The sequence below is a fragment of the Dunckerocampus dactyliophorus genome, chromosome 20, assembly GCF_027744805.1.
Source record: "Dunckerocampus dactyliophorus isolate RoL2022-P2 chromosome 20, RoL_Ddac_1.1, whole genome shotgun sequence".
Lineage (NCBI taxonomy): Eukaryota > Metazoa > Chordata > Actinopteri > Syngnathiformes > Syngnathidae > Dunckerocampus > Dunckerocampus dactyliophorus.
The window spans coordinates 8304908-8316067 of record NC_072838.1 but is presented as its reverse complement, the minus strand read 5'-3'; the positions used below and the strand labels follow the sequence as shown (position 1 = coordinate 8316067).

Here is an 11160-nt window from a genome sequence, read left to right as displayed (position 1 = left end):
TTCATATGCTGTATTATATTTGTATACTCTATATATCACCCAAATATGCAAACATGCACCACATGGTAATGGAAGTAATGTAATGGAAGAGGTTTATTTCCATGAAATTTTACATTTTAAATATGATTATCTGTGAATTTTTAACCATTTGCACACCAATCACTTTGCTAAGGATGTTTTGTGATTTAAAAAAATAATAATTTAAGAACACAGCTGGGCTCCCACAGTGTATTAGCAAGACGCGTGCCGTATTGTATGCCAACCAGAAAATGCACGTCAACTGAGGCAAAATTTTGAAGTAAACTTTCGACATTAACTGAAAAACACGCTCACCAAGGTGGACACTAACCAAGGTTCCGCTGTAGTTTCACGCTCTACTGATACACTGAAAGTAATTGACGCCCGCAAACACAACGACAGCAAAGTTGCATTTATTAGATAGGAATTGAAAAAGCAATAAAGACATTACACTACTATAATTCTGACCGAATGTCATTAGATTGTTACAAAACGGCTTTAGGCAGCTGCGGTTGTAAACCAGTTATTAAAACAGGGGTGTCCAAAAGGCAAAACTATTTCTCGCACATTTACTTGTGTCTTTGGCCAGAGATTTAAGGGGAATTTGAAACAGTTGGTTTGTTTTCCTTCATTTGTGCATGTTTTCGTTCATATTGTTCTGTTTTTATGATATTGTAGCAACGGGAGTATTGCGTATGGTTCAGAGCTGTGATTAAAGGGTTGGGCTACAGGGGGCAGTGGTGTTTGCCTGCTTGATATAAAGTCAGACAAACAGAGAAGAAGTTGCTAAGCCGTGTTGGCCGCATTGTAATGTGAAGTGCGTCTTACCGTAAGATATACAGTCAGTGGCGGAGCTACATGGTGGCCGGGAGTGGCCATGGCCACCCTTGGTCACTCTCCGGCCACCCCAGTGGCCACACCCACGCCTGGGGGACAATTCTAACAAATGCGTCTCTGTGGTGCAGAACATTAGTTCAGCCTAACCACCGTTTCCGCTTGGACACATTTCATTGCAGCACACAACTTTCCATGCGGAGGAGCTGTGAATTTGCATGAACTGAAAGCGGTAGGTAAGTTTTCCATGATTACTTTGGTCACTTCCGGTCAAGTTTTCTCACTATGTTGACTTTGACTTAAATTCAGAAGCGTGATTCAGCACATAAATCTGTTAATAATGGACGCTCTCTGTAGCAGCATGAGTGGGCATGTAAACCAAGGAGTCTAGAGTTAAAACAGGACTGCCAATGGGCATCTGCTTCCGTATTATGCCCTGCGCATGTTTGGCCGCCATGATGGGGAGAAGAATCCAGAAACTATGCATTGAAAACATGTCCTCAGCACACTGCTCAGCTTTTAATTGCCCTAATAGATGATCCAAAAGCAGTGGCGGAGCTACGGGGTGGCCAGTCCCTGGTCACTCTCCGGACACCCCGCTTGCCATCTAGACAATTCAGGTATCAACTTATTGCCACCACTATGTGAGTAATGGTCTCACCTTGGCCACACCAATGAAAAATGTCCGGCTCCGCCACTGTATACAGCTGTTAGATATTTTTATTTCACTTTTAGATGTTAGATATTATTATTACACAAACTAAAATCATCGTATCTCATAAAAAGCCTTCTTGACACACACTTACATAGCACAATCAGAGTTGTGCAACACTTTAATATGACTGATGGAAAAATACTGGGGGGAAAGGCGGACACGCAAAAGATGCGTTGTTCTCACTTTCACACAAACTTAACTTTCACCTTTTAGAAGGGTGCGGAAATTGCTTTATATGCCCTGTGCAGACCCATCATTCTGTGCTCTTCATCAATCTTCCTCGTTGATGCTGGAGTCCAGCGCTGTAACCAAATATATTGGTCTTGTTTTTTTATACAATTTGAAAACATTTTAAATTGTGTGATCATTGACTTCTCCGATAGCAATGCGGTCCCAAGAACAGGGAAGAATAGGTAAGGAAAGACATACGTAGCTCTAATTTTGCTGTACTACTGCCGACTGGCAGTATTCAACACCATGATTTAATAACAGATTTTTTTTTTTTAAACATGATAGTGAAGCCGTGAAATTGAAAGTGTGAAGTGGCGAGGGTATAACTGTATTTCACAGTTTTCTGCATGTAAAAGTATAATTATTCTCTATAAAATGTATTTTTGGTTCATATTTTTGAGTGTCTGGAACAGATTATTTGGATATAATGTACAATATTTCCTATGGGAAAACTTGGAACTGATTACTAATGGACACCTAGCAGTGCATATATGACTTTTTAGCATATCTACATTGGATTGTTTTTTTGCTGTTTATAATATTTAAAATATCAAAATCGGCCTGAGACCCTTTGATTTTTCAGTATGCAGCCCTGTATTCAGTTTGGACAGCCCTGTATTAATAACACCAATCCCCTTTAAGATCCCATCACCATTTATAAACACTCACGTCCATATTATGTGTAACGACAGTCTCCTTTTATAAAATTATGTAAAAAAGCGTAGCCCTCAGCTGAAATGAAAAGTAGTGACTTGTTCCTCAAGCTCTAAGGTTCTTCCTGCAGAACAGTCGGTGGTAGAACATCATTTTGACTTAGGAATTTCACTTTCACTCCTCCTTGTGGTTACTGTCCCGGTTGGGGGTTGCGGCTGTGGCCCGGTGCGGCTCGTTAAAGACCTGCACCTTGCTGCTAAGCTGGTTGCAGAGGAAAGCTAAATCCTGTTTGTCCAGCGAGTGTGCCAGCGTCAGGTAGGCTGACATGGTTAATGCCAGGAGCAGCCTGTCCAGGGATAAAGCCGGCAGGAGCCACAAAACCACACCAAGCTCCAGGCACACTGGGTGGCGAAAGTGAGACAGGAAGCGTTGTGCCTGGGGTGACTTATGGGACAGGGGCTCCCCCAGACCTAAACACTTGTAATACACCTAGGAAAGAACAGCAGCATTAAATTACATCCAAAAACGTTTCCAGTATTTTTTTCATTCATTCAGTCAACAAACTTGAACCGCAACCGGAAGTCATTGTCCCCCTGCTCCATCGGCCATCTATGACAGCATCATTGCCTGTTAAGAGAGCTCTATGCACCTGCTTGATGCCCAGCAGTTCTGGGTAGTCAAACATCAGGAGGATGCTGCAGATGATGGCCCAGCAGAAGAAGTGCACAACAAAGCACAGCAGAGGGAACCAGACACTCCATGGTGCATGACGTACTGACCACAGACAGGGGGCGCCAGATACAGGCTGCCAGTAATTCATTAGGATCTAATGAGGGGATATACATGATGTTCAAGTTTGTTTACATTTATTAAACAAAAAAAGCTGTATAGAGACTTTATAAGATTCAAATGGGTACATGAAACCACGTGCAATAAATATATACATCACATTTGCACTACCAAAGTATTTATCAATCTATATACATCCATTTGTATACATAATGTAACAAGCTCTGTACCTGCAGAGCCAGTGCAGTGGTGAAGCAGTATGTCATCCTGTTCAGGGACCCGAGGACTGACTGGCAGGCCTGTTTGACCGGAGCCCATGCAAGCAGACTATGCTGCAAAGTGAAGAGAGCCAGCAGAGCAACATCCACAACTAAAGACTTAAGGACAGTGCTGTCCTGCAGGGCCGCTGACCACGGTATGGAGTCTTAGAAGGAGGAATAAACAGGGGTAAAAAAATCACATCTATTATCAGCATTATTAAGTTGTATGATGCACAAAAGGCTACAATGCACCGTAGGTACACAATCGACAAAATATTACTGTTTGCATTATTCTTATTTTTATTTTTTTGATTCTCTAATATTTCAATTTACATTGGACCTGGTTGATTATGAGAAGAAATTTAACATGAATGTTTATATTTCGTACCATCCAATTGTTGAGGGAAAAAACGGCACACGAACTACTCAGTAGTGGACAATCGTTGTTTACTTTGTACTGGGCAACTTTGACATATGGCCGATAACATGCACTGGTATACGATACGGCTATTATTGTACTACGTCAAAATAAAGCTTAGTACGTCATTCAAAGTGAAAAATTCTACGCCCAACGTGGGGCTCGAACCCACGACCCTGAGATTAAGAGTCTCATGCTCTACCGACTGAGCTAGCCGGGCTGTTAATATACAGTAACGCTGGCTCCTATTAATATTTAATGGTAAGCGACTATCCACAACTCCAAATGAACTTCGTCAAAAATACCATCATGTAAGTGTCGATCGAGCCTGTACACTTCCGAATAAACCGTGTCTCCCTCTAAAAAAGTTTACGTTAGCTGACAAGCAGCAGTTAGTTTAAAGCTTTACCTTCACACAGTGTCGTCTCTCCCGTGATGTTGTGATAAATGACTCGAAATGATATAAACCGAATAAAATCTGCGCCAGATATGAAAACAAACGCAAAGTTCAGCAATGCCGCGGTGCAAAGCGCGCAGCCACGAACTGTGACTGACGCCATTTCAAACAGTTTGTTTTCACTTAATTTGTCAAGTGGTCTCTTCCGGGACCTCAGATTGTTGTAGTTACAAATGGCGACACGGGGAGGCGCTGCCAAACGTCTGTGAAATTCTCCAATCTTATCCATACAATATCAGTATAGAAGTTTTCATTTAAGGTATGCAAGTTTTAGTTGTGGGGTCATAAAAATAATTAAAATGTTCCTTTATGATGCAACATTAAATCATGACTCAACTGGAATATTGTGAATGCCTGGTTGTGTTTATCATGGGGAAATTCAAAATTACTGGGTTTCGTTATTGCACTTTGACGTGTGTGTGATTGGTGGAAGTGTGTGTGTGTGTGTGTTTTAATTTCATTTTTAAGGTTCAACAGCCATTTCCCACACAAAAAGAAATGACGCTTTTACATGTCTCTGTCGGCCCCAATAGATTTAAAACTAGAAGTAAAGCATTGTTAGCATGGATTGTTAGCAGAATGCAGGAAGTATGGTTATTGCTGGAGTTGGAGCAGGTGAGCAGCTGAGCACAAGTGATGGGTGTCACTACGCAATCTGCATCGAAAGCGCGATTGCTTTTGCGCATGCGCCAGACCTACTTCACGTCCTCCTTTCGCAATTTTTTGCGACAGCGCTTCTGCTGCGTCACGTGCTACGGTAGTTATTATTAATTTTTCTATGTATGAACATAAATGGTCAATAACCATACTTCATATATGTAATATGTTGGGGGTTATTTTATTGGTGACTCTTATTAAAAGACTTTGTTAGCATGCGGTTGTTGACTGAGTTACGTTAAAACTTACACTGAAAAAAAACTAACAAAAAAACCCCCATACAAAATAACACAAAACAGCTGACACACTAAAGTGAATTTATTGCAGGCAAAAAAAGTGCAACAAGGCACAATATTATCTACTTTGTCAGCACATCAGTGATGACTCAACCTTCAAACAAAGTCAACATCACATCCATAGCAGTCCACATGGTAGTAGTTGTTGAATGAAACCACTCGAATAGACTCTGTGCAACCCTGAAACAATGATAAGTCATTAACAAATGTGCATAATGGAACTGTGACAAATGACTTATTCATTATAATGGAGGCTTACCTCAGTTGGCAGTATGGGCTTATTGCAAGATGCACAGCAAGGAGCCTGCGCCCTGAAACCACCAGCAGCCTCTTTCATGTCAAGCCTGTCTTGTAGCTTTTCGGTTGACTCTTTTGCGGGTTTCGCCCATTGTTCAGCGAGATAGTTAAGTGGGAAGCAACTCACTTGTGGTAGTCCATGACACAGTAAACCTTGTCGTCAGCACTCACAGTGAAGGGCTGATCCTCTAGGTTCTGTCTGCAGACAACGCAGCGGAAGCAGGCCGAGTGGTACGATTTCCCGTGAGCCTGCAGGACCTGCGGGAGGGTGCACACATACACAGCTCTAATGAATCTTACGCACACATACACATACACTGCACACTTATATAAATATACAGTAGATGACTCACCATATCCATGATTAAGTGACCACAGCTGTTGCACACTTCAGGGGGCGGATGAACTCCTGAGTGCTGCATGTAATAAAATACAATTACATTGCTGTCTATGGCGGGTGGCATATCATAATGTGTGTGTATGTGCATATACAGTACAGTATCTCATGTGGTACACCTGAGCATTTTGTTACATCTTCTAGGAATTCATGTTTCCCCCAGTGAAGTGCAGCTCCGCTTTGTCGGCAGCACTCATGCAGCCCCAGACCATGACATATATAAAGTATATATATATATAGTGTAGACTTACCAAAAAATCCTCCTCACAATAGATACTTCCAGCCATCGTATAAAATGGCTTTCCCTGAAGCCTTTTACCTGAAATAAATACTACATTTACAGCAAATTTAAGGGGTTCATTTCAATCTAATTCGACACAGCATGACTTAGGACACTTGAAAAAATTAGCAAAAATAAGGCAATTATCTTTCACATTTACATATACATACAGCCATTGAATAAATGATTATTAGACCATCCTTGTTTCTTTAGTTTCTTGTTCATTGTAATGCCTGATACAACTAAAGGTACCTTTGTTTGGACAAATATAACAATGACAACAAAAATAGCTCATAAGAGTTCAATTGTTTGGAAGCTATTCATGTAAGAACGTAAGTGGTTTTGGTTATCATCAAGAAAACCATGGAAGTTGCTGGATATCAGCTCTTAAGTTAAACTCTTATGAGCTATATTTGTTATCAAAATTATATTTGTCTAAACAAATGTACCTTCAGTTATACCAGGCATTAAAATGAACAAGAAACTGAAGACACAAGGGTGGTCTCATCATTTTTTCCATGGCTGTGTATACGTATTTGTGTCAGTCATTAAATGAACATCTCCCTCGGTGGCAACTACATAGACCAGGGGTGTCCAAACTGTGCAGCATGTGCGGCGTGTGCAGTGTGTTTTTTAATGGTCCATGGCACATTGTAAAAATACAATTAAGCAAGAAAATTACAAAAAAACAACAACCCCAAAATGTAATTTAAAGGTGTTTTTTAATGGTCCATGACACATTCTAAAAATACAATTAAGCAAGAAAATTACACAAAAAAAAACCCAAAATGTAATTTCAAGGTGAGTAAAATAAATTTATGAGAATAAAGTTGAGATATTAGGAGAATAAAGTCATAAAATTACAAGAAAAAGTTGGAATTTTACAAGAATAAAGAAGTAATGTCAAGATGAAAAAACATCCATCCATCCATCTTCTATGCCGCTTATCCTCACAAGGGTTGCGGGTATGCTGGAGCCTATCCCAGCTGACTTCGGGTACACCCTGGACTGGTCGCCAGCCAACCGCAGGGCAAAAACATAATTTATCAAAATAAAAAAATCTATAATAGAATTAATAAAAAATCAAATGAATTAAAGTTACAGTTGAAATACTAAGGACAAAATACTTTATTTTCTAAAGTTGTCATGTCATGAGAAACAAAACAAAACAAAAAATAAAGTTGATATAGGTTGTGAAAATGTTAAATTCTAAGAATACAATCAAAATATTGTGGGAATAAAGTCATAACAGTACAAGAAAATGTAAATGTTGAAATATTTGGAAAATAAAAACAACAATGGCAATGGAAATCAAGCAAAAAAAACAAACAAGTGGAATTAAAAAGTGGAAATTTCTACTAATAGAACGCTTTTTCACCTGTATCACAGAGCTGAGATGCTGAGGCTGTTTTCTTTTCTGTAAATATACATAACATCTTCGCATATCTACATGGGTTTACAAAATGTAAAATATCAAAGTGGCCTGTCCATTCTTTGATTTTTCAGAATGTGTCCCTCAATGGAAAATGTTTGGACACCCCTGATATAGACCAAGGTGCGATGATAACATTATGTCTTGAAATAAACATTGTTTCATCATTTCTGAGAGTGGCAGACGCAAAACTAGTGATTATGAAGTATAAAACTCACTACACAAACTGCAGGTGAAACAAGAGTCATGGAATAGTTGTCCCATGGCCTGGCAGGCTTTCCCTGCCCCATGCACCTCTTTATTGCACTTTACACACTGGCCTGCAAGCAACACACAAACACATTTTAATGCAGAATACATAAACAGCGTGTCCTTTGTCAATACAAAGGATCAGCACATAAACACATATGAATATCTGTAGTGGTTCCTTCTTACCAAAGTAAAGCAAACTGGTGTCCATACTGTAGTCCTTCTTTTGCAAGGTTGTCTTTTCCTTCAAGAGCCTTCAGTGAGACTGTCGCCGGGTTTTATTTGGTACAGACAGCTGTAAGGAGAGTTGCCGTCTGGGAATATGGTGCTGTTGGACCCCCCCCCCCTCCCGGGTCTCCTGTAAGGTATTGAGCCAAGTGGGTGGCAACAGTCCAAGTGGTATCATTTTACACACACACTGTATCTATGTGTTGCTTGTTTATTAAATGTATCAATGTCAACTGTGGTCAGATCAATCCAAATATCAATATTATTTACACCAGCGTATTATCGGTATCGGATCGATACCCGCATGATGAGATCTATATTTTTCACTTCTCTTCTATGTTTATTCATGCAAATATCCGTGTGTTTTTCAAATAGTGTATGTTGTCATGTGTGCTTAATTAATATCATTGTTGCATACCGTACACAGTTACATATACTGTAAGCGATCATCTCCCATCTGTGGGCTCAGTGAAGAAACATTTGGCATTGAGCTATGAAACCCTAATCCCTGGCATGAAAACTAGCAAACTGGCGGCCCTCATGAGCATATGTTCGCTTACCCCTGCTTTTTACAGTAGTGGGACGGGGAGGATTTGTGACAGCTGTTGATTCTTCAATAAGCTCCCTTGTTTGCAGGCACAACACCACGCCCACCCTGCATGCTGTCAGACTGGTTCAGCTAAAAAGCATTTGGGTTCTTTGTGTGTGTGTACGTATGTGTCTTTGGGAACTTTGGATCATGAATGATCCTTAGTGATAATTTGTCACAATCATTCACCTCTTCAGATGAATTAAAGACACATTCAGATTAGTGTTTTTCAAACAATTGGTATGGATCGGGCCTACACTTCAATTGTTCTGAGGTCTACATTTTCAGAAAGCGAAGGACGATGGGGAGGATTTGTATGTAATGTCAAAGCAAGACTAATAGAGTCATAACTAAAGTCATAAAGGCATACACTAAAACAGATGCAAAGTTTATTTATTTACACAACAAGAGCGCTCTGCTGTTTTTTAAGGACCTACTTTAAAAAAAGGCCTGCTGCAAAAGCAAGAGTCAAAGATCCTCTATATGACAGGAGAACACTGTTGCGCCAGTCAAAAGATCCTCAATATGACAGGAGCACTATGCTGTTTTTAAGGACCTTCTGCACAATCGGCAGTCAAAGATCGTCAATATGACAGGAGTGCTCTGCTGTTTAAGAACCTCCCGCAAAAACCCAAGTCCAAGATCCTCCACATAACAGGATCGATTTGCTGTTTTTTAAGAACCTATTATAAAAAAAAACGGCAGCCAAAGCTCCTCTATATGACGGGAGAGCTCTGCTGTTTTTAAAGACCTTCTGCAAAAACACCTGTCAAAGATCCTCAATATGACAAGAGCACGCTGTTGTTTTTAAAGACTTTCTGCAACATTGCCAGTCAAAATCGTCTAAATGACAGGCGTGCTCTGCCGTTATTAAGAACCTCTTGCAAAAACGCTAGTCAGAGATCTTGTACAGGCACATGACAGAGGCGCTCTGCTGTTTTTAAGGACCTCCTGCAAAAACCCTAGCCTAAGGAGCAGTCTGCTGTTTTTAAAAAAAGCCGGTCTAAGATCTTCTCCAGGTATATGACGAGACTGCTCTGCTGTTTTTAGAAATCTGCTGCAAAAACATGAGTCACTCCCAAGTTTTGAACTGAACTCACATGCCTGTCTTGACGTCAGTCACGGGCCACAAGTTGTGTAGCCCTGGTTTAGCGTTACAAGAATAACTCTTAAGTGTTGTTTGAGCTGAGGAAGTTAGAAGAAAATACGACACATTGATGTGTGTATATGACGCCCTGAGGTATGTTTCCGTTCAGGAATGTGTCAGCCGTGTGGCGTGTAGAGGCAGGAGTGAACCTCTGCAGCATTAAAATCTCAAGCTCACTCGCAAGCATCCACATTGGCCGGTAAATCACAAATAAAAGAGTGCACGTAGGACAAATTACACTGACACTATCAGTGTACAATCACAACAATAAGTATATGTATGGGGATATTCCTTAGCTGTCATTGGCTTTATCATGTGTCACTACATGTTGAAACTCTAGTGTGTATGCACCTGTACTTTTGCTACATGTTATGATTGCACATACATACTACATATACTGTATGTATTTACTGCATGTACAGTAAATTGTTCATGTAATGCATTTTATTTGTCCAAATGGCAATAAATGTACAGTATTTATTATTATACATTCCGTCATTTATCATGAAGCGGGATTCCTTATTTCTATATGGAATATTTCATAGTTAGTGAATGGAAAACCTGTTTACGACCTTCTAGATATGGTTTTAACATTATCAGAGCCCTCTAGGCATGAAATAACACCCCTATAGTCACCTTTACACCCGTATTACCCAATATATTAGACAAAATAACAGAAAATAAGACATTTAAGAAATAAATAAGACTCACGCTTGTGTGGGTTGTGCTAGGGAAGCTGAGTGGGGGGTTCAGAGTTTGTTGACTTTTGTTGTTGAGTTTTATCTTGGTGTGGGTTGCATTAAAGGGATTATTGTGCCTGTTGTGAGATAACTACAATAAAAGCCTGTTCTCCTGGCAATCAAGACTGGTGCTTGTGTGTCTCACCAAGCATTACAGTAATATTATTGACACCAGTTTCAATGTGTCTTCTGAACACCGTATATTAGTATTTTAGTTCCTTTAGCTATTATGCTTGGAAATGCTTAATTTTGCCAAAAAATATATAAAATTTGCTTAAATGTGCACATATTTTGTTTAGTTATAGGCGATTCAAACACGAAACAGCATGATTGTTAAATTAATAGCTTTAGAAAAAACAGGATAGAGTGAAGCCGCAAAATTCTAAGCGCTAGGTGGCGAGGGATTGCTGTATTTTTTTATGCAATAGTTGGGGTGATTATGAGCAAATGTTTGTACAGATCCAATACCAAG

At 39.9% G+C, this 11160-nt stretch overlaps 2 protein-coding genes and 1 non-coding gene across 4 annotated transcripts; all 3 read right to left on the bottom strand.

Moving 5' to 3' along the window:
* Window positions 1–128: 128 nt before the first annotated feature.
* Window positions 129–4518, bottom strand: nrm (nurim). The gene is made up of 4 exons (XM_054764355.1): window positions 4329–4518; window positions 3472–3665; window positions 3102–3278; window positions 129–2941 (listed from the first exon to the last, which is right to left on the bottom strand). The coding sequence occupies exons 1-4, from the start codon at window positions 4477–4479 to the stop codon at window positions 2627–2629; spliced, it is 837 nt and encodes a 278-aa protein (XP_054620330.1). The 5' UTR covers window positions 4480–4518; the 3' UTR covers window positions 129–2626.
* trnak-cuu (transfer RNA lysine (anticodon CUU)) lies at window positions 4067–4139 on the bottom strand. Its single transcript has one exon. It is a non-coding gene; the product is annotated as a tRNA-Lys (tRNA).
* An 866-nt stretch (window positions 4519–5384) lies between the features above and the next one.
* Window positions 5385–8260, bottom strand: LOC129173435 (LIM domain-containing protein 1-like). 2 transcript variants are annotated; one of them, XM_054764357.1, is made up of 7 exons: window positions 8171–8260; window positions 7954–8055; window positions 6275–6342; window positions 5980–6042; window positions 5754–5884; window positions 5589–5640; window positions 5385–5509 (listed from the first exon to the last, which is right to left on the bottom strand). In XM_054764357.1, the coding sequence occupies exons 1-7, from the start codon at window positions 8193–8195 to the stop codon at window positions 5426–5428; spliced, it is 525 nt and encodes a 174-aa protein (XP_054620332.1). In that variant the 5' UTR covers window positions 8196–8260; the 3' UTR covers window positions 5385–5425. The 2 variants fall into 2 exon arrangements, with proteins under 2 accessions (XP_054620332.1, XP_054620331.1); XM_054764356.1 differs by having other exon boundaries at window positions 7954–8182.
* Window positions 8261–11160: the final 2900 nt, after the last annotated feature.

What these genes read in the sequence shown, in the direction of transcription:
- nrm (XM_054764355.1), bottom strand. Translation starts at nt 4,479, where the DNA reads ATGGCGTCAGTCACAGTTCGTGGCTGCGCGCTTTGCACCGCGGCATTG. An exon ending in CCACTGCACTGGCTCTGCAG is followed by an intron (nt 3,279 to 3,471) that starts GTACAGAGCTTG and finishes TCCCCTCATTAG; the next exon opens with ATCCTAATGAATTACTGGCA. An exon ending in AACTGCTGGGCATCAAGCAG is followed by an intron (nt 2,942 to 3,101) that starts GTGCATAGAGCT and finishes GTTCTTTCCTAG; the next exon opens with GTGTATTACAAGTGTTTAGG.
- LOC129173435 (XM_054764356.1), bottom strand. Translation starts at nt 8,095, where the DNA reads ATGTATTCTGCATTAAAATGTGTTTGTGTGTTGCTTGCAGGCCAGTGT. An exon ending in TTTCACCTGCAGTTTGTGTA is followed by an intron (nt 6,343 to 7,953) that starts GTGAGTTTTATA and finishes TATTTATTTCAG; the next exon opens with GTAAAAGGCTTCAGGGAAAG. An exon ending in AGCCCATACTGCCAACTGAG is followed by an intron (nt 5,510 to 5,588) that starts GTAAGCCTCCAT and finishes TCATTGTTTCAG; the next exon opens with GGTTGCACAGAGTCTATTCG.